Here is a 20,094-nt window from a genome sequence, read left to right as displayed (position 1 = left end):
ATTCAGCAGCTGTGAGAGCAAAACTTGGCCAGGTTAGGCTGTGCTCTGCCTATTAGGCTGAATGAGAAGTGCTGTAATCATGACCTCACTACAATCATGACTCCATGTCCTTGAGCGTGATATGATGGACATAATCAACCTGCCTTTCTTTTCAAATGTGTGATTACCATCATGGCTGATGTCCGTGGCATTATCACTGTCGTTTCAGTGACTGAGACAAATTAAGTTGGGGGTCTTTTCTCCAAGTCATTTTCTTGATTCCCTATCTGTTCAGAACACACACACATACACACACACACACACACACACACACACACACACACACATCACACACATACACACACACATCACACACACACACACACACACACACACACACACACACACACACACACTGCATAGGAGTTAGTTATAATGGAAATTATTCAAGAGAACTTCCTAGCTGTTGATTTTTGTATCTTTTCCTCTGTAGTTATTACGTGGGCATGTGTGGAGATGGAGCCAATGACTGTGGGGTGAGTACCCATGACTTCAGCTAACACAGACAGCATTTCAGAATCTCTCTTGAGTCCTCAAGGAACCCCTGGGGCCTCTCCATCCTTTCTCCAGCAGCCACTGGCTCATGCTTACCTTTTCCCCCCGAGCAACAGAAAGAGATGACATCATTTCAGTTGTCTTCTGGCAATTCCCCAGAATAATAAAGTGACCTGCTGACACTACCAAAGTTTAGACTCATTGTGGACTTTACAAGATTATCTGGTTTAAACCTTTATTGTCACTTATAAGGAAAGGAAGCCTCTGGGAGGGGGGCATGCTTTCTCACAGGGTGCACAGCTGGTAATGCCTTAGAGAGGAAAAAGGTTGAAACTCATGAAGTTTTTAATTATGTGTGAATTGCATTTATTCCCACCAAACCCACTCAGAGGTTAATATTTGAAAATTAGTTTATCCCAAATTGTTATGAAATCCTAAATGGTATGGTTTTTACACACTATAGCAAAACTAAAATTAAATGAGCCTCAGGTTATTCTTCATTCCCAGCAGGAGGGAAGTATGCATTTTATATTCTGGCTTTGGAACATGTGGGTGAAATAATAGTTGGCTTTGAGGACTATATGTGTACTTTAATGGGTAAGTGCGGGGCAGGAATTGAAGAACAGGACTGAGGTTATCATGGAGTGGTACAGCACTTGCCTAGTGTGTGTGATGCTGAACCCATCAAAATAGTGCAAAGAAGAAGAGGAGAAGAGGGAAGAGAGAGAGGGACAGAGGAGAAAGGAAATTGCTTTATACTCTTTATATATGTATATATCTAAAAGCTTGTTAGGTATTTGAAATCTGGCCATTAATTTTACTTTCCTCTTAAATATTTTCTCCAGTGTTTGTGAAAAAAAAAACAAAACAACAACTGTGTTCATACTTAAAGACTTAGGATACAATTTTCTACCTGTGTTTCATGAGAAGACAGTTGTTAGTCTATTCATTCAACCTAGGGTGAATACTTATGGCTATCGAGTATGTGACATTTACTGCAAAACAAAAATATCAAAAAGACAATCTCTGTTCCCCCAAAAGGCGATCATCTAATGGAGAAATCATGCATAAAATTAACCCTGACATATGGCAGATGATCTTAAATTACATAATAGAGGTATAAACACTAAAGGAGGGAAGAGGAGTGAGGTGATGTTCTAGGATTGATAGAGCGGGAATCTACTGCACACCAAACCATGCAAGCAAGAATCGAGCAAACTAAATACAAAAACCTCATTTCACAGGCATATGATTCCTGAGAGATTAGAGACTTTCTGTGGCTTGTCTGTGGGCTATTCTGCTGTGTGTTCTCTGAACAGCTTTTAGCCTTCATGTGAAAGAGCCCTCATATCTGTGAAGCAACACATGTACCACCATGTGCATATGGGTGTATTTAGCCTGATTTGGGCATCTGGTGGTGATGCTACATGCTCCACGCTCTTTACCAGCAGTTTAGCCAATTGGCTGGATCAATAAGCAGAGAAAGTTGGTATTAGATACCCCTGCTTTTTTCCATTAAGATGGTCTTGCTAAGAATAAGAACTGAGATAGTGTAAGTCCTCATGCCATCCAAATTCTGTCATCTTTTTTAAAAGATTTACTTTGTTTTTTATTATGTGCAAATGTGTGTGTGTGAGAGAGAGACAGAGAGAGAGAGAGACAGAGAGAGACAGAGACAGAGAGAGACAGAGAGACAGAGACAGAGATACAGAATGCAAGTACCTGCAAGGTCCAGATACCATGGAGACAGAACTACAGATAACTGTGAGCCTCCCAATGTGGGAGGAACTAAACTTGGATTCTCTGCAAGAGTAGTATGGGCTGTCAGCTGCTAAGTCAGTGTTTCTCAACCTGTGGGTCTTAACCCATTTTGGAATGAACAACCTTATCCCAGGAGTTCATATCAGATATCCTGCATATCAGATATTTACATTATGACTCATAATAGTAGAAAATTACAGTTATGAAGTGGCAACAAAAATAATTGTATGGTTGGGGTCAGCACTACATGAGGAACTGTATTAAAGGGTCGCAGCATTAGGAAGGTTGAGACCCACTGTGACATCATCTCTCCAACTCTTCTCTGTCTTCCTTTTATAGACTTTGAATGAGTGCTTCCATTCCTGATGCTGTATGTGTACCACACAGTTGGTACACTATGTGTGCATGTGTGGAAACACTCTCTCTCTCTCTCTCTCTCTCTCTCTCTCTCTCTCTCTCTCTCTCTCTCTTCTACTATGAATCATGGCATAGTTAGTTTCTCTTTCATGGTGACTTTATGGGCCAGGGGAGACAGGGTATATAGATGAAGGGATAGCATGAACAGAGATGTGAATATGGACAGGCACAGTTCCTTAGTTAGGGTTTTTAATTGCTGTGAAGAGACGCCATGATCATGGCAACTTTGATAAACGAAAACTTTTTTTTTCTTGTTTTTTTCGAGACAGGGTTTCACTGTGTAGCTTTGCGCCTTTCCTGGATCTTGCTTGGTAGACCAGGCTGGCCTCGAACTCACAAAGATCTGCCTGCCTCTGTCTAGGAAAACACGTAATTGGGGTAGCTTGCCTACAGTTTCAGAGGCTCAGTCCATTATCTTCACTGTAGGGAACATAGTGGCATGTAGACAGGATGTGGTGCTGGAGGAATAGCTGAGAGTCCTGCATCTTGTAGGCAACAGGAAGTTGACTGAGACACTGGGCGGTATCCTGAGCACAGGAAACCTTAAAGCCCCCACAGGGACACACTTCCTACAGCAAGGCATACTCACACCAACAAAGCCACACCTCCTAATAGCGCTACTCCCTGAGATTATGGGGGCCGATGACATTCGATCTACCACACATGGTGTTGAACTGACATTTGACAAATAGCTTTGGTATTTGAGTAGTAAAAGCCTAGTCTGAGGAGTCATGGTTTAACTTGGATGAAATCATTCCAGGCTTTGAAAATGGCTCATGCAGGCATCTCACTATCAGAACAGGAGGCATCCGTGGCATCTCCCTTCACTTCGAAAATAGCCAACATTGAGTGTGTACCTCATCTCATCAGGTAAGCTGCATACCCCTACCTACCTCACCACCATGGCTCATTGTCTGATTCTGGAAATAGAATTGGACACTAACTTCAAGTCACAAAGGCCAGGGCAGGTGTGGGTCTAGTGCTACTGACCATTAGCCATTAGCCACAGAATGATACCTGTTGCTTGGAAACACCGACACAGCCACAAAAAGTTGACTTCCAGTGAGTTTTAAGAAATAGATGGGCGTGTCAGGTAGATTGTTAAAAGCTCACTTTGACGTTTAAAACCCGGTCGCGTGTCTTCTCTTTCTTCTACTTTCCTATCCTGGATGCCTTCTGTGATGTTTTACCAGGAGTTTGAGGTAGATGAGAAAATAAGATGAGAATACATAATTAGATGGCTTTCCCCAATACTATTGTATAACTCCAAAATTAAAAATTTAGAAACATCCAGGATGTTGGAGAAGGGGAAAGAGGGACACATGTTTGCTTTCCTTTACTATGCCCTTTTCTGATCTCATTTCTATGTATATTTTAAGTGTAATGCAGAAGAAAGCATCCTGTTTTATATTTTGTTCACAAATCTTTTCCCTGCTGTTCCTGGAATACTTGGGGGTAACGGGCATCTCCATGGCCAGTGGGCTAGAAGTCATCACTCAGCTTACACTGAAAGGTTCACCACCATGTTTCTTGGTGCCTCAGAGAACAAGGTGACTGGTAGGAAGTCATCAAGCCTGAAATACTCTGTCCTTCCTTCACATCAGCCAAGCAGCTGTATAGGTAGAGTTTTCCTGCCTGGCCTACAGTCAGGACAAATCTCTCTTACCCACCAGTCCCACAGTTACTCAGACCCAACCAAGTAAGCACACAGAGACTTAATATTGTTTAGAAACTGTATGGCCATGGCAGGCTTCTTGTTATGTACTTTTTTATCTTAAATTAACCCATTTCTATTAATCTATAACTTGCCACATGGCTCATGGCTTACCTGTACCTTATACAGCTGGGCCACATATCCTTCGTCTTTGTGTATCTACACCTGTGTTCTTCTGAACCTTTGAGATCATCCACCACTGTGCCCTCAAAGCATGACTATGACCCAATGTATTATGCATCTAGAATGTATTTAGAATGAAGTATGTTGGTTTAGAATACAAGTAATGATATAAAATTTGTTAGGGGCAGATGGTTTGTTGTTACTTCAGGGTAGACTTTTCTTTCCTTCTATATTTCATAGCCTTAAAAAATTAGATACAGTTCGGTGTTCAGCTCTTTTAGGCTCGTTTTATCCTTTGGTATTCTCCACACATGTTTATTCCCGAGAAAGAGTTCCAGAAGGGCGATGAGGTGTAAGTCTTGAATAGGTCTAGGTCCACAGATCTCTTGTCATTCTTCAGAGTGTGAGCCACTGGTTGTTATTGTTCAAACCCTTGGGGGAAAAGCTGCTATCTGTTTTCAATGCTGAATCAAGCACCATATCTAACTCTAAGCTCCACATAGCAGAGCATTAGATGGATGGCTGCAGGATGTGCAGATAGATGTATGAGCTACTAAAATTCATAATCATTAAGAGTAGCAGCGATCCTGGAAGCTCATGAAGACAGCTTTTCCTCCTGCCCTCAGAACCATGGTTCATACTTTGTTTGAATCTGGCTGTCTTAATTTTCTTGAAATTATATACAACTGCAGGGGAAAAAAAGATGAAATCATAATGTTTATGTCAGACTTGGGAAAACAATCCAGGCTTTGCATTCTTTTCTGAGCCTGTTTTCTCCTCCATCCTTTGTTGAAAACAAACACTAGCTGTTCACTGCCTGGTGGGAAACATCTGCCTGAAGTACCCTGGCCCATCTCCCAACCTAGCACTCTTCTTGCCTGAGGCAAGTAGGCAGTAGTTTGGCTTCCAGGTTTGCCAGTTTATGTTTCTGTAGGGTTATAACATCTTTGAGCTGAGCAGGTGCCCATATCACTAGGGACTAGAAACAAAGCTAAACCCAGGTGGGCTCATGTCTGCCCTGGCAAGAGGAAGCTGTAGACCCATCATGCTGCATTCTCACACTGTCCTCTGATCCACTACCACCCAACAAACCTCAGCTAAAGGACATTTTTCCCCAAAGGATGAGTATGCAATTTCCAAGCCGGAATTTCTACAGTGGTCTTGATCTTTTGATCTCTTCTCCAGTTCAGAATATTACTTTGGTTACTTCCAGGAATATCACAGACAACAAAAACATCAGAACTCAAATTTTAGAGTTGCATCCATACTTCCTAAGAGTACTAATTTTTTTAGCTTTCTGTGTCTGAGAGCCACTAAAATCACTCAATTTCAGGAAGCACATGTTAGATAGAAGAAATTAGGATCAAGTCAATGCTTGACATGGCAGATTTTCATAATGCTGCATTTTGCTTAGAATATGCACAATGATATCTGTACTTCACAGAATGGACAGAACCTGACTCATTTCATATCCTATCGCAATGACTTTTGGTGTAATGTTGGCACTTCATAAGACCTAAGTAAAGGTGGGTCAAGAATCCAAGGGGGAATTAAGGATTGAGTAAGAAAAGGAAGAAATAGATGAAAGTTTAAATAAGTCACAGGATACAGTTAATTAGTTAGTTAATGCTTGCCTGTCACATACAAGATGCTGGGTTTGATTCCCAAGCACTGCATAAACCAGTGGATGCCAGTAATCCCAGCATCCAGGAGGTGGAGGCAGAAGCATCAGGAGTTCAATGAATCGAACAAGAGACCAGGAGAGATTTCTCAGTGGGTCAGAACATGTGGTATGTAAGCTTAAGGACCTGAGTTCAAATCCCAAGCACTGACATAAAAAGCTTGGACATAAAAATAGCTCCCCAACTAGCCACTTAGCCAAACAACAAACTTCCAACTCAATGAGAGACCCTGTCTCAAGCCACTGGGTGGAGAGTGATAGAAGACATGTGACATCCTATTCTGGCCTCCACATGTATGTGTATATGTGTATGTACCTGTATATTAACACACACACACACACACACACACACACACACACACACACACACACACACAAATTTAAGAAAACATACAAAAAGAAAAGGTTAAAATAATTTCCTGGAGAATATAACTCAGTGGTAGAGTGATTGCCTAGCATGTGGAACGACCTGGATTTGATTTCCAGCACCACAAACATAAAATAAAAAAGTTGAAAGAATGAATATATGGCTAAGTGGGTATGTATCAACAGGCTATTAAACATGAACTCCTTGCTCAGCCTTAAGTGGGTCACCTGTATTACCCCTTCTATGGCTCACTCACATCATGGAAGAGGAGGCAGAAAGAATGTAAGAGATCAACAATAGGTCTATGTTATGAGTGAGAGATGGCTGTACCAGCTGTAGCTGCCTGCACAGGGCATGCAAAAGACCTAACTTGTAAACACTTAGTCACGAACTCTCCTGGGCAACATCCATGAGGTTCTAATGCCAGTCAAGGGTTGTCTTCAGAGATGTAATCAGTGGTGAGTTACTCATGCCTCAGTGGTTAGCTTCATACCCATGCTCATATGGGTGCCTCTGCTTAAACCTGTAATAGAATAGCTTAAAGCGAAGCAGAAACAAAAATCATGACCAAAAGACACGAAAGTAGGATGAGGACTTTGTGCAAGGGGTAAGGGTCCTGGCAAGGGTGGGAAGGGTATGTGGAAGGGTGGAGCGATGAGTTATCAAATGTATTGTATACATTATATACATATGTGAAATTGTTGAAGAATGAAAAATTTTAAATAAACTCCCTTTGAAATATAAAAACTGGGGGCTGTGTGGCCTATATAAGCAGATTTTGTGTTTGTTTGTTCTGAACAGGGAGGGCCGAGCAGCTCTGGTTTCATCTTTTGGTGTATTTAAATACTTGACGATGTATGGCATCATCCAGTTTATTGGAACATCACTTCTCTATTGGGTATGGATTAAAATTACTTCTTCTCAGTTCTAATTATATTTATAGCTCTGGGATGTGGATCCTACACCCTATTTAATGTTTATAAATACATGGAATTTCTCAGAAACAGTGGCCTACAAACGTGAGAACTGGTGTGCTTCATGCAACCTGAGGCTAGAAGTGAGGAGCTCTTTATCTGTTGTCTGGAGCACTGGTTTTCTCGGGATAACCTAAGACTCTTGACCTCCACAATCCCCTGTCTCCTCCTTGGGGTATAAACAGAGTTTGAGAGCAGCCTAAATATAACTTTGCAGGAAATGGATCTGCCCCCAACTGTGGAATATTTTTGGTTAAAGACTCAAAAGAGATAAAAGGAAAGAGAAGTTTTTGAATCTGATTTTGAAGGATGGGAATGGCGAAAGTCTCCCTCCGTGGGGCTGTGCTCCTGAACCTACTCAGAATTTAATAGTGTTAGATGCATCGTCAGTGAAGGATTGGTGATTCCTTAAAATGACAAAGAACTCTAAAAAACAAATGGTAATAACCATTTGGAAGTTAGCTGCATGAGAAGCTGTATATAGATTCAAAATCATCTTCATTATTTCAAGCATCGTTTGCTCTACAGTAAAATGACCCAACAGACTCAAAGGACATTTGGGAATTCAGCTGTTTCATTGCTTTGGGAGGATATTTAGGAGGTGATGAGGAGACCAGGGACTAGGGTGTCTTGTTGGCTACTGCTGGCAAGGATACATGTGGGAGGCTAAATGGCCAGCAGGTAGAGAGGGGTCAGAAAACTCCACTCAAGCTTTACCTCCATCCAAACTGCAAAGGTGGTTTTGCCCTTGGCCAGCTCCCACCTCTGAAAAGCTAGTGACCTAATTTCAAGGTCTCCATGGTTCTAGGACAGCTGTTCTCATTGAAAACTCTAAGATGCTGATGGACAGCTTTCCTTGTGTTTCTGTTTCTATGTAATTTTCCCACTCAGGGGGGCAAGGGTAAGAGGAAGTATCCAGGGCCAGGGAGATTAGTCAGTCATCAGAGTGGTGGTTGGGCTCAGATCCCCAACACCCACATAAAAAGTTGGGCTTGGTAACATATACCTTATACTTCCAGTGAGGGAAGGCAGGCCCAGGAAGGTCCTGGGTACTCAATAACCAGGCCGTTTAAACCAACTCTTGAGCTCCAGGTCCAGTGAGTGACCATCTCAAGGAAAAAGAAAAAAGAAAGAAAGAAAAAAGATAAGGTGGAGAGCCATAGAGGGACACACCTGACCCTGACCTCCAACCTCCACACATGAGTACACAGGCACATACCCCTTCACATGCAAGTGCACACAGAATGTGTTCAACACACACACACACACACACACACACACACACACACACACACACACACACGAGTGCACACGTATACACACCCTGAGTGGAGGGTAGATAAAGAACAGTTGGGGACCAGGAGGCACAATGTACCTACGTTTTCACAAAACTGGGCACAGAGCTGAAGTGCCTGTGTTGGAGTTGAAATCAGTCCATTCAGCAGTTGTCCGCTGCTGTTTGAAGCCTCGATGGGTGTGTCCTCTGAGCACCTCAACCTGGAAGCTAGTACAGAGCCTTTAGAAATGCCAGTGTCTGTTCACATGCAGACATCTGCCATAACACATCAGAGTCAGATTACGGTGTAAAATTCGGTCACTAGCTACGAAGCAGGTCCATAGGCCTGGTTGCCCAAGGTCCTGCAAGGATATTCCTTAAGAATAATGGTTTGACTTTGGGGCCTTACGAGTTCAGCTCCAAAAATGTGAACTGAAAAAGCTAAGTTCTGTGTGTACTCAGGCTTCAGGAAGACAGAGACAGCAGACTAGAGTCTGCAGTGTGTTTACTTAGGGCAACAGTTCTCAACCTGGGGGTCGAGCTACCCTTTCACAGGGGTCACCTAAGACCATTGGAAAACACAGATGTTTACATCATGATGCCTAACAGTAGCAAAATTACAGTTGTAAAGTAGCAATGAAATAATGTTATAGCTGGGGGTCATCGCAGTATGAGGAACTGTGTTAAAGGGTCGCAGTCTTAGGAAGGGGTGAGAACTACTAAATTTAGTAGGGAAAGGCCTTGTTCAGTTTGGGAGCATGAAAGAAGTCCAACTTCATTATGTTGTCACTCAGTCCATACACAAGAGTGGAGACCTACACAGATTCAATGAATTGGGGCCTTAACTTTAAATTTTGCTTAAAATTCCATTAGAAACTTTCAGACTTTCACATCTTGTGCTGAGAATTTAGCTGTCCAGGCTGTGATGATACCTGCCAGGGCTAATGTGGCTAGTAGGAGGCTGGCTGGGTTCTGATTATGCCTCTGGCAATAAAGAAATGAGTTAAATACTGAGAAAATAGTTACTGGGGTCATTTAGTCTAATGAGATAATGATGGTTTTCGGTCCATACTTCCTTTTGAAAAGGAGAGAGAAATATCAGCTGCCTGCTGAGTGCTTTACAAAGAGTACCGTGAGTGAGAAACGCTACAAAAACCAGGCTTGATACTTACCCTGGCTCTTTCTTTTTCCAGCAACTACAGATCTTTGGCAATTACCAGTATCTCTTGCAAGATGTGGCCATCACACTGGCGGTCAGCTTAACAAGTAAGTTGGTATGTATGTAAGTTTGTTTGTGAAGTCCCCAAAACACACAAATGAGAACCATTAGGAGTGAGTAGACGCTTGGGGTCTCCAGAGCTGCAGGAAAATAACCTAATGATAAATAGTTGTTTGCCTTAAGAACTTGTCAACGTACACTTAGTTCTTTGTAGTTTTGTGTCCTGTCCATAGAAAAATGGGTACGGAATCAAGAAAGGATTTTTTTTTAAAAAACCCCAAAGGTCACTTTCCATTATTCAGCTCTGTTTCACATTGACAGAAAACTAGATTTTTGCTAGGTCTTCGACTTGTGAGAACACATGCTAATGTTTTATTCTGGTGCAGTTCTCTCAGAAGCGGGGGGTGGCTGGAGTCGGCTACTGCTCACTTCCCTTTTTAGAGATAGATGACACTGATAAAGCACTTTTGATCAAGGAACCCGGGGCTTGAGGCTAACTCTTAATAAGCGAGAAAGGTGACTGTCTCAACAGAGAACATGAAGAAGAATGGTCTTGTCACTTTCTCTTTGTTCAACAGCGAGGTGCTATGAAAAAACAACAGAAAAATATCAGGCGTCTAAGGATATTAATAACCTTGACAATTTTGTGTTGCATCTTAAAGTACAAAACTGATATTGAAACCATCTATTATATCTACCCAGTGATAAAACTTACCAGTCTCTATGATATAAGTAATATCAATTGTGATTATTAGGTTGAAGTGTCTATTCCAAGCCTATTTCATATTTTCTACTATATGTTATCAGTATTCATCTAACTGAATAATTTTGAATCAGTGATAGTGATTGTATGATGCCGGGTATTTTTAAGCAATTTGAATGATTTATTTATGAATGATGCTGGAAAGGGAAAAAACCCTGGGAGATTCCAGAGCCTGCCCTGGGAGGCAGTGCTATAGGCTGAAGGCCATGGCTGTCTTCGAGCATGCAAATATCTCCTGGGAACAAGACATGGCATGTACAGATATGTAAGTAAATAACAAAACTGTGACAATACTGTCTTTTCCCAGTATAAACTTTACACTGAGACTAGGAAACATGAGGAGCCTTGATGAGGGTCACATTATAGAAGTCACATCCAGTGGTCCTCAATTTTAAAGGAAACAGATGAACAGCCACAGTTCTCAGCCTGGCAGTCAAGACCCCACTTCCTATCTTGCATAACTCGGCTTTCAGGTTCAATCTTCTGCCGCTTCCTCTCCCTTACCCTACATTGCTCTCAAACTGAAACTTTGCATCCCATATTTATCTACTGTCTCTTATGAGTGCTGCTTTCTTCCACTGGAAACATCCTTCTTTTAGGAAAAGACTCCTTTAAAAAATTCATGGTGGCACATGCCTTTAATCTCAGAACTCTAGAGGCAGAGGCAGGCAGATCTCTGAGTTCAAGGCCAGCCTGGTCTACAGAGCGAGTTCCAAGACAGCCAGGGCTACACAGAGAAACTCTGTCTCAAAAAGAAACCCGCAAAACAAAAACAAACAAAAAATTAAATTATGTGTATTGTTGTGGAGGTACTGTGTATGTGAACACAGTACCCAAAGACTATAAGAGCAATACCCACTTTTATCCTCTGAGATATCTCTAGTCCCAAGAACTTCCCCTCCTTCCTGTGTTAGAGTGACTCTAAACCTGAGCCATCAGCCTTTTTATGCCCCAGGTGTCTGTATGAGTCTAACACGGAGTAAGAAAAGGATGCTGGTGTGAGTGGCTGCTGAATGATGTTTTCCTATTGGGTGGAGGTTTGCTGACCTGAACAGTTGAGAACAATGAGTACCAGTGCCAGTTGAGCGTGAAGAAAGGCAATGGCGACATCTCCACAGTATCCTTTCAAGAGATCATTGTTGGTCCTTCCACTGTGAACATATCCCCCTCTCTACCCATCAACTGCATATTGATTCCCTGAAAAACTGTAGCAGTGGTTGTGAAGGGCGCTTTAAGGAGAACTGAAAGATCTATGAAGTCTTGGTTTCCTCTCAGGAGTGCTACATTAATAAAAGAGAGTCATAGAAGTATTCTAGGAAAGCCTGGATGATTCTGAGGGGACATTGTGTTTTTGTTCACCCTTTCATAATAATAAAGATGAGAGAGAGGAGAGACATGAAGGGAAGCCATGTATCAGTCATTTTATACTTAAAGTAGAAATCATGGAGCTTACTCAGGCGGGAAGTATCATAGCAAGAAGCTGCCCAATGAGGGCAGACTACAGAGGTCTTTATGGTATGGACTCCAGGAGATACTTGAAGGAAGCATTCCTGAGGAGTCAGAAGGAGAGATTAACATTCACACTAGTCCAGATGTGATTACCTTTCACACCAGTCCAGATGTGATTACCATTCACACCAGCACAGATGTCAATACCATTCACACCAGCCCAGATGTGATACCACTCACAGCAGCCCAGATGTGATTATCATTCCAGCCCAGGTGTGATGACCATTTATACCAGTTTAGGTGTGATTACCATTCACACCATTACCATCCACACCAGCTCAGATGTGATTACCATTCATGCTAGCCCAGGTGTGATTACCATCCACACCAGCTCAGATGTGATTACCATTCACGCCAGTCCACAGGGAAGCAGTATAGAACCCATCAGTGAGCCTTGTACAGACAGCCTAAGTTTTGATAGCTGCTGATTTGAGAGCATCTGCCAGGAAGGAAGCATCTGGAATTAAATAAAAGCTTTCCCCTGGTTGCCCCACTCTCTGAAGCTGGTGAAAAGCAGGTGATTACACCAGGGAACCAGAGAGGCAGCCAAGCCCTTCTCTCCCACTGCTAGTTCCAAGCCACTGATTCTCTCACATCAAAAGGTGAGATCATTTCAACACCTGACACTGACCAGGAAATGATCTACCTGGGCTATGTATGACTAAACTTATGGGGATGGGAAAACAATGTCTGAAAGCAAAGGGAGATGAACAAACAAAAGTAGCTTCTTCTCACTTTTAGCCTCACCATCTCAGGCTTCCTCAGAGTTAAGCCCAATGATTGAATGTGCTGCCTGATTGTCGATTGTTGGATAAAGTGCTACCGTCCTAATAGGACACCTTCTGACCTGTCACCCTTCTGAGAAACTCTTCTAGAGGTAGCTATGGCCCTGGATAGGGTCATCTCAGTCTCTAGCTGAACCAGTGCTTGGAGGAGACACTGAGTTCCACAGGGCAAACAACAGAGATGAGAGTCAGCCGGGTTGTACCACAGAAAGGGGTGTGGTAGCCCCACCTCTCTATGTCAGCCAACTCTATAACTAATACCACGCAGGCAAGTGTAGGAAAGCCCGGAATAACTCCACCCAATTCTGAAGCAAGGTTAGAACTGTTGCCCGTGGTTTTGAGTTTCTGAAGAAACCAACCTTGCTGAGCACATTTTGATTCTTCTCAAGTGCTCACCAAGATGGCGAGTCTTCCCAAAAGATGGAAGAGCAGGGTTCATTGTGAGATCATTCAGCATATTGTGAGTCTGCTGTCCCCTGTACTGTGATGGGCCCTCCATAAGCATCCTTTTAGCCGAGGTGCAGAACCTGACAATGCCATTCCACTCAAGGAGATTACTGTTTCTTAAATAATTTGCCAAAGATCACAGAGATTGGGACACATGCAGCTAATAATACAAGACATGATATATTTTTTAAAAAGTGAAAAAAAAAATGATACCAGGAGGGAAGTCAGTTAGGAAAATGCACACCGTGAAGTCCAACTTGACCCTAATCTGGGTGGGAGTTTGTGCTAGAGACATGTTTGTCGTCTTCAACAAGATCCATTCAGACTACATCAAGAAAACACAGGAAGGAAGTGATCAAAAATATATTTCTTGCACACTGAAGGGCCAAACATGAGATTTCTTTGTTCTCAAGCAGCCAGTCCCCCTCTCTCCTTGAGTCCAGCTCTTACACTTTGAATCTGTTGGCCTCTGCTCACCCATGGCAAATGTCCCAAGAAGCGATGACACAGCTGAAGTGCCGTCATTTATGTCTGTTCGCTTGTCTCCCCAGAGCTAGTGACATCAAACTTTCACTGGCCCTTCGGCAAGTCTTTTGAATAGAAAACGTATTGATGTAACTAGGCTTCAAGAAGGACCAGCCAGCTCCATTCAGACTAAATATGTCAGTAGGTAGGAGGAGGCCACTTGGAGACAATTAGGTGTGAGCAGGCATCCCTCCATTACACACATGCATCTTTTACATAAATCTCACCAAAAGGCAGTAACCTTTTCTGCCTGTGAGCCTTTGGAGACTCTCATGGAAGATGTGCATCCAGGGAATCTCAGAGCTTTGCTTATAGATTTGGTGAATTTATGGTCACCTTGAAATTTGGCTCCCATGATTTATAATTTCTAATATAAATGCATCAAATTATTTTGAACAATTAAAGACTGTAATTTCAAATGGCAATTATTCCCCTGTAGCAGGCCCAGTATGAGGTTTAATGAGAGATTTAAAAAAAAGTGGAACAAGGCAAGGTTTCTTTCTTAGAGAGTTCAGTCTGCAGGGTTGCATGTGTGAACAATGTGGTTTAATGTACGACATCCTGCAGGAGGCCATCAATATAAATGATACACTGTGAGAACTGAGAAAAGGGGTGATTAATTTTAGGTAAAATATAGCATCTCATAAGTTTGTATTCTACTGCATGCAATCTAATAACAAATGTCATCATCTTCATTTTAAGAAAATCTGGATAATTGGAATTTTCCTTCCTGGTTATAAACAGTACTGCTCTCCAAGCTGGTTCATGAGTCCCACTGTGTCCTTTTAAACTTAGGAAATCCATCCTATTGCAAAAGCTGCAGACAGAGACCACAGGCTTTAGGATCAGACCCCCTTTTGTTCATATCATAGCAGTGCTACTCACTGTGTCCTTAAGAAAGAGAATCTACTTTACCATGTTAATTCCTCTGCAAAACTTACCTGCTTTGCATTGATTTTAAGGAAAGAAAGATAGTACTTATAAAACCACTCAGCACCATCTATGGAATTTAATGGATGTCCCAAACCAGTAATCATTTTCTTCTAATAACCAGCAATACAGATTTCTTGTTAGAAATATTAGGAGTCTCTAATACAGAAAAAGTTAAAATGCCCAATGCAAAATATCAACCAGCTGCTTCCACAATATCACTGTATCACAACTCACCCCAAATTCAGTGGCTTATGTCACCAAACAATTACTCTCCCAGTGTATGGGTCAAGATGTTGACTGTCATTCAGCGGATCTAGATTTCTCAGCTGCACCATTATGCTTTACACTGTAGTTTATTTCCATCAAGTTGAGCTCAGGTCAACTCCAACTTTCTCATTCTAGGGCCACAGTGAAGGGCCAGACAGTATATTCAGCAGAGTCTGACATGGTGAGCCATGAAAGATTGTTTGAAACTATTGCTAACATCACCATGATCAAAATCATGCCAGCGAGCCCCAAATAAATGCCATCTCTGTCAAACCAATTCCCCAATCTCCCATGGTTCTTGAAGAGGGACAAAAACTGTAATGAGCATGTGTGGGAGAGTATATCAATGGGGTAGGGTGACATCTCCCAGAGCCGTGACAGCACCTGTGCCAAGTGTCCACAGCCTCCTCATGAACTTCATAGATGCATCTTGGATGATGACATGTAAAAGGCATTCTAAACTCTACAGCCTCTGTCTCCTGTGATTTAGATGCAAGCTCACTGCAATTCTTCAGCACTGACCACCTTTCACATTGTATATGCACTTGTATGACCATCCACATTGTATGACCACCTTCCACTTCTTAGTGCACTCCAATAGTGACTTCTGACAGCAGCTACACAGTTAGACCAGATATCACAGGTTGAGGACACAGCCACAAGAATGGCTTCACTTCATACACCAGGGACAACTTTTGGTATTCCTAAACCAATTGTGTTTTGACTAGCTATCTACAAGTTAGAGGCTCCACTACCTCCATCCTGTATTCAATAATTCACTGATTCACAGAATCCACACAAGTGTAGTATTTATTATCATGGTTTTATTTATAGAAAAATGATACAAGTTAGAATTAGTCAAGGGGAGAGAGATGTGGGACAAACTCTTGGAAGGATCCTAAAGGTTTCTTCTGCTGTCCTTCCATTGTGGAATCAAGATGCTTTACCCTTCTGGCACACACATATGTGATAATGTACAGAACACTGCCAACCAGAACTCAACTAAGTTTCCAGGTCCAGGGTTTGTATTGAGGTTTCATTATCTAAACACAACTGATTGAATCATTTGCCATGAGGCTGAACTCAGTCTCCAGCTCTTCTCCTTTTCCACATCAGGCAGATATGTAGCCTGAAGGCCCAGTTTTACAGATGGTCTATAGGGTTGTGGCCAGTTTTGCTAATCACCCACCCACCCCCTTCTAGGTCAGGCAGATATGTAGCCTGAAGCTCCAGTTTTCCTGGTGGTCTATAAGGTTGTGGTCAGCTGCATTTCTATATGACATCGTTAGCACCAATTCTCTTCAAAACCACACTCATCTTTTAAAAGCTACTTTCAGACTGATTGTGTGTTTATGAGTATTTGTCTGTCTGTGTGTATATATACCACATGTGTAGCTACAACCCACAGAGGCCTGAAGAGAAGCAGACCTCCTGGAAACTGGAGTTATAGACAGTTGATAACCATGCTGGGAACTGAACCCAGGTCCTCTGCAAGAACAACAAGCGTTCTTTAACTACTGAGCTATCACCCAGACCCTGGCATCAGTCATCTTAGCATAAACTGTCAGGGCCCATTGTGAAAAGGAAAGATGTTCCTCTCACACAGCAACTGTCAAGGATTCAGAGGATGTGTCTTAGAAACTAGGGACAAAAGCCTATCATATTCTTTTTAAAAACAACATTTTTAATTCATTCTTTTGACAGTTTCATACAGTGCCTTTTATTACATTTCCTCCCTACCCAACTCCTTCCAGCCCATCCTCCACCTCCTAAGTTCATATCCTCTTTAAAAAGAAACCATCATGTGCAATTTGTGCTGCCCACATACTCATGGGTGCAGGGCCACCCACTGGAGCATGGTCAACCTGCCATGGACCACACCCTTAAAGACAACTGACTCTTCATCAGAAGCCATAACAAACTGTCAGTAACTCCTTGACTCGGGATGTGGGCTCATGGCTTCTCCCGCTCCATGCTTTGATGCTGTCTTGCTTGATCTCATGTCATTATATATTATTTATATAGCAGAGCTGCTATAAATTTACAGATGCAGTGGTCTTGTCATGTCCAAGTGACATTGCTTCAGTCCGGTCCTCCAAACATCTGGTTCTTAGAACCTTCCAACCACCCTCTTTGGTGATAGTCCCTGAACCCTGTGGGTGGCAGAATGTAGATGTCCCGTTTGTGATTGAACATGCCACTTATTCTCTGCACGTAGATCGGTTGTGAGTTTCTGTGCTAACCGTCATCCACTGCACCAATTTCTCTGATGAGGACTGGTGAAAAGGGAACGTGTAGGTTAGATGGAAGGTTACGAGAGAGGTTAGGGGTAGGAGAAGGGATAATTAGCACTAATGATGTTTGAAAAAGTCATATGCAAACCCACTATTTTATAAGCTTCATATACATTTATAACATATGTATATTTACATATTTATATAGAAGTATTAGAGTTACCTTACATAAGAGATAGTATTCCTAGAAGTCATAGGTTGCCAAATGAAAAGGACAGTGTTAGGTATGGAAGACTTCTCAGCTTGTTCATCATGAGTATCCAAGAGACACCCCCCAAAACAATATAAGCTATTGACATTGCTCTGGTTTCCCACCACAACTTGATGGTAAGACCCTGTTGCGGAAGACATTAACACATTTTTGTCATAGAACATAGGAAAGTCAAATTGATACAGACAAAGAAGCTTCCTCCTTGCTAGACAGCTTTCCTAGTGCTGAAAAGTGCCATGTAGGCTGCTGAGAGAAAAGCCATCAGCAGATCTTAGTCAGCTGTCGAACATTGTGAGCTACAATAATGACTGGTACTGCAAGATTTGTCCATGAGTGCAGTAGAGGTACAAATGTTATAGAGCTAACCATCTGCTTTCTGCTTGTAATTAAGGACCAATCCACGGGAAGAAATATAGTGTGCCCGATACTATAAATATGGCTAAGAACTCATGGTTGAGGAACTCACAGGCCTCAGGATAAACATACTACCAGTATTTTACTAAATGGATATAGGATTAAACTGTACTCTAAATTAGTAATTTTGTGCTCATCATATTCTTTGGTAATAAAAATACCGGTTTCTGTGTATCTACTGGACTTAAAACTTGGAAGGCAGAGCAAGTGGCCCTTCATACGCCACAACTTCTAACATTCTGTTGGGAAAACACATTGAAATGTACCAGTAATGCCTTAGTAGTCATAGAGCTTTAGAATAAATTCGTTGGAAGGGCCTTTGAGAAGCACTTACACATTATGTCATACTCTTACTTTACATGAAATACCAGAGAGTTTGCATTGCTATCCCAGATCACATAGTGAACAGAAATCTACTTTAGAGTTTTATTATCCCAAAGTTTACATCAATTCCCTCCCACCCCACCTCTACATGTGTGAGCATAGGCTGAAGTACATGTGCCATAAGTTCCTAAAATTAGAAAGAAACAAGCTGAGAAAGGGGATGAGATGAATAATTGGAAGGCAAGGATTAAAGGATGAATTATGTAAACCTTTAAATGAGATGTTCTGAATTGCTAGCTCTCCATGCCTCTTTCCTGCTCTGTCCTAAAAGGCAGAGCACATGCCATCCATGTTCATTGGTTTGTTAGAGCATGAAGTATCTACAAAGGATATAGTCATATATTAAAAAAAACTTTGTTCTTTTTTTGCATTTCTAATGACTTTAAATGACAAATTCCATGCTTGAAAATGCAATATATTTTAAGACCGTTATCTGAAAACAAAATTTTTATGAGCCCACCTCCTCTACCAGACCAAATGGAATGTGCAGTAGCAATTCCCCCTGACCTGTGTATCCAGAAAAGAACCAAGCACAGCTTAAGATCTATCACAGTGCCTGGCACATTGAAGTGCTTGGATACTATTGGTTGAAGAGTAGATGCTTTCTTTTAATTTCCATACAGTGATGAGTTAAGATGGGTGACTACTTAATCCCTCATTTCAACTATCTACCTTCCTCCTTCATGAAAGATATTGATACTGCTCATTTTGTTTCATATATCAATCCTTCTCAGTCTATAGAAAAAATATGGGCACTGTGTGGTATAATAAATATATCAATTATAGGACCTTTCAGCCCATTACGTTTTAGTTCTGAAAGTAAAAGCAAGGCACAGAGGAGACCAAGATTAGTAGAAATGGATATGCAATGACATAATGGCTGGTGTAGGTGTGAACCTTCGACTGTGTTTTCTCAAGCCGAATCTTACTCAGAGACTCAAGATGTTAATGCATCTCATCTTCTATCCTCAATAACAAAATTGTAAAGGAAAAACCTATACCTGTCTTTCAGTGAGCATAAATCATGCCTACCCGAAGCTGGCTCCATACAGACCAGCAGGACAACTACTTTCTCCTCAGCTGCTACTCTCAGTCTTCCTGAATTCCTGTTTCACCTGCATTGTACTGGTGTCTGCATTTCTCTCCGTGAAGCAGCAGCCCTGGTACTGCGAGGTCTATCGGTATAGGTGAGTTCATTCCCTTAGGTTTCCATTCTGAAACTGATAAAAGCAGTGCGCAGTGACATTATCTAACCAGGTATCAACACAGACTCTAAAATAATACTTGCATACTGCAAATCATAAATGATAGAACAGAATGCATTTAATGGGTAGCATGCTGGGTGAGCATGTGGAGCAGGCAAGGAAAGATCTGTCACCATGGTTGCTGATGAGATGCTCTAACAGCTAGTTGACTGTATCCATTCCTTGGGGTGTGGATTTCATGTAGAACAGGGGTTGGTAAACACTCCCTGCACAGAGTCAGAAAAGAACATC

General features: G+C 41.9%; 1 protein-coding gene across 2 annotated transcripts in view; it reads left to right on the top strand.

Moving 5' to 3' along the window:
• Atp13a5 (ATPase 13A5) overlaps positions 1-20,094 on the top strand; it is a 123,304-nt gene that overhangs the window by 87,247 nt on the left and 15,963 nt on the right. For both annotated transcript variants that reach the window (XM_036203568.1, XM_036203569.1), the window contains exons 22-26: positions 473-515; positions 3,473-3,582; positions 7,399-7,495; positions 10,041-10,113; positions 19,611-19,785. In XM_036203568.1, the coding sequence (XP_036059461.1) occupies positions 473-515; positions 3,473-3,582; positions 7,399-7,495; positions 10,041-10,113; positions 19,611-19,785 (498 nt within the window). The remainder of the gene's footprint in view (positions 1-472; positions 516-3,472; positions 3,583-7,398; positions 7,496-10,040; positions 10,114-19,610; positions 19,786-20,094) is intronic.

The sequence above is a fragment of the Onychomys torridus genome, chromosome 12 (assembly GCF_903995425.1).
Source record: "Onychomys torridus chromosome 12, mOncTor1.1, whole genome shotgun sequence".
In the NCBI taxonomy this organism is placed as follows: domain Eukaryota; kingdom Metazoa; phylum Chordata; class Mammalia; order Rodentia; family Cricetidae; genus Onychomys; species Onychomys torridus.
The sequence above is the reverse complement of the archived record's forward strand: the minus strand, read 5'-3'. Positions and strand labels throughout refer to the sequence as shown.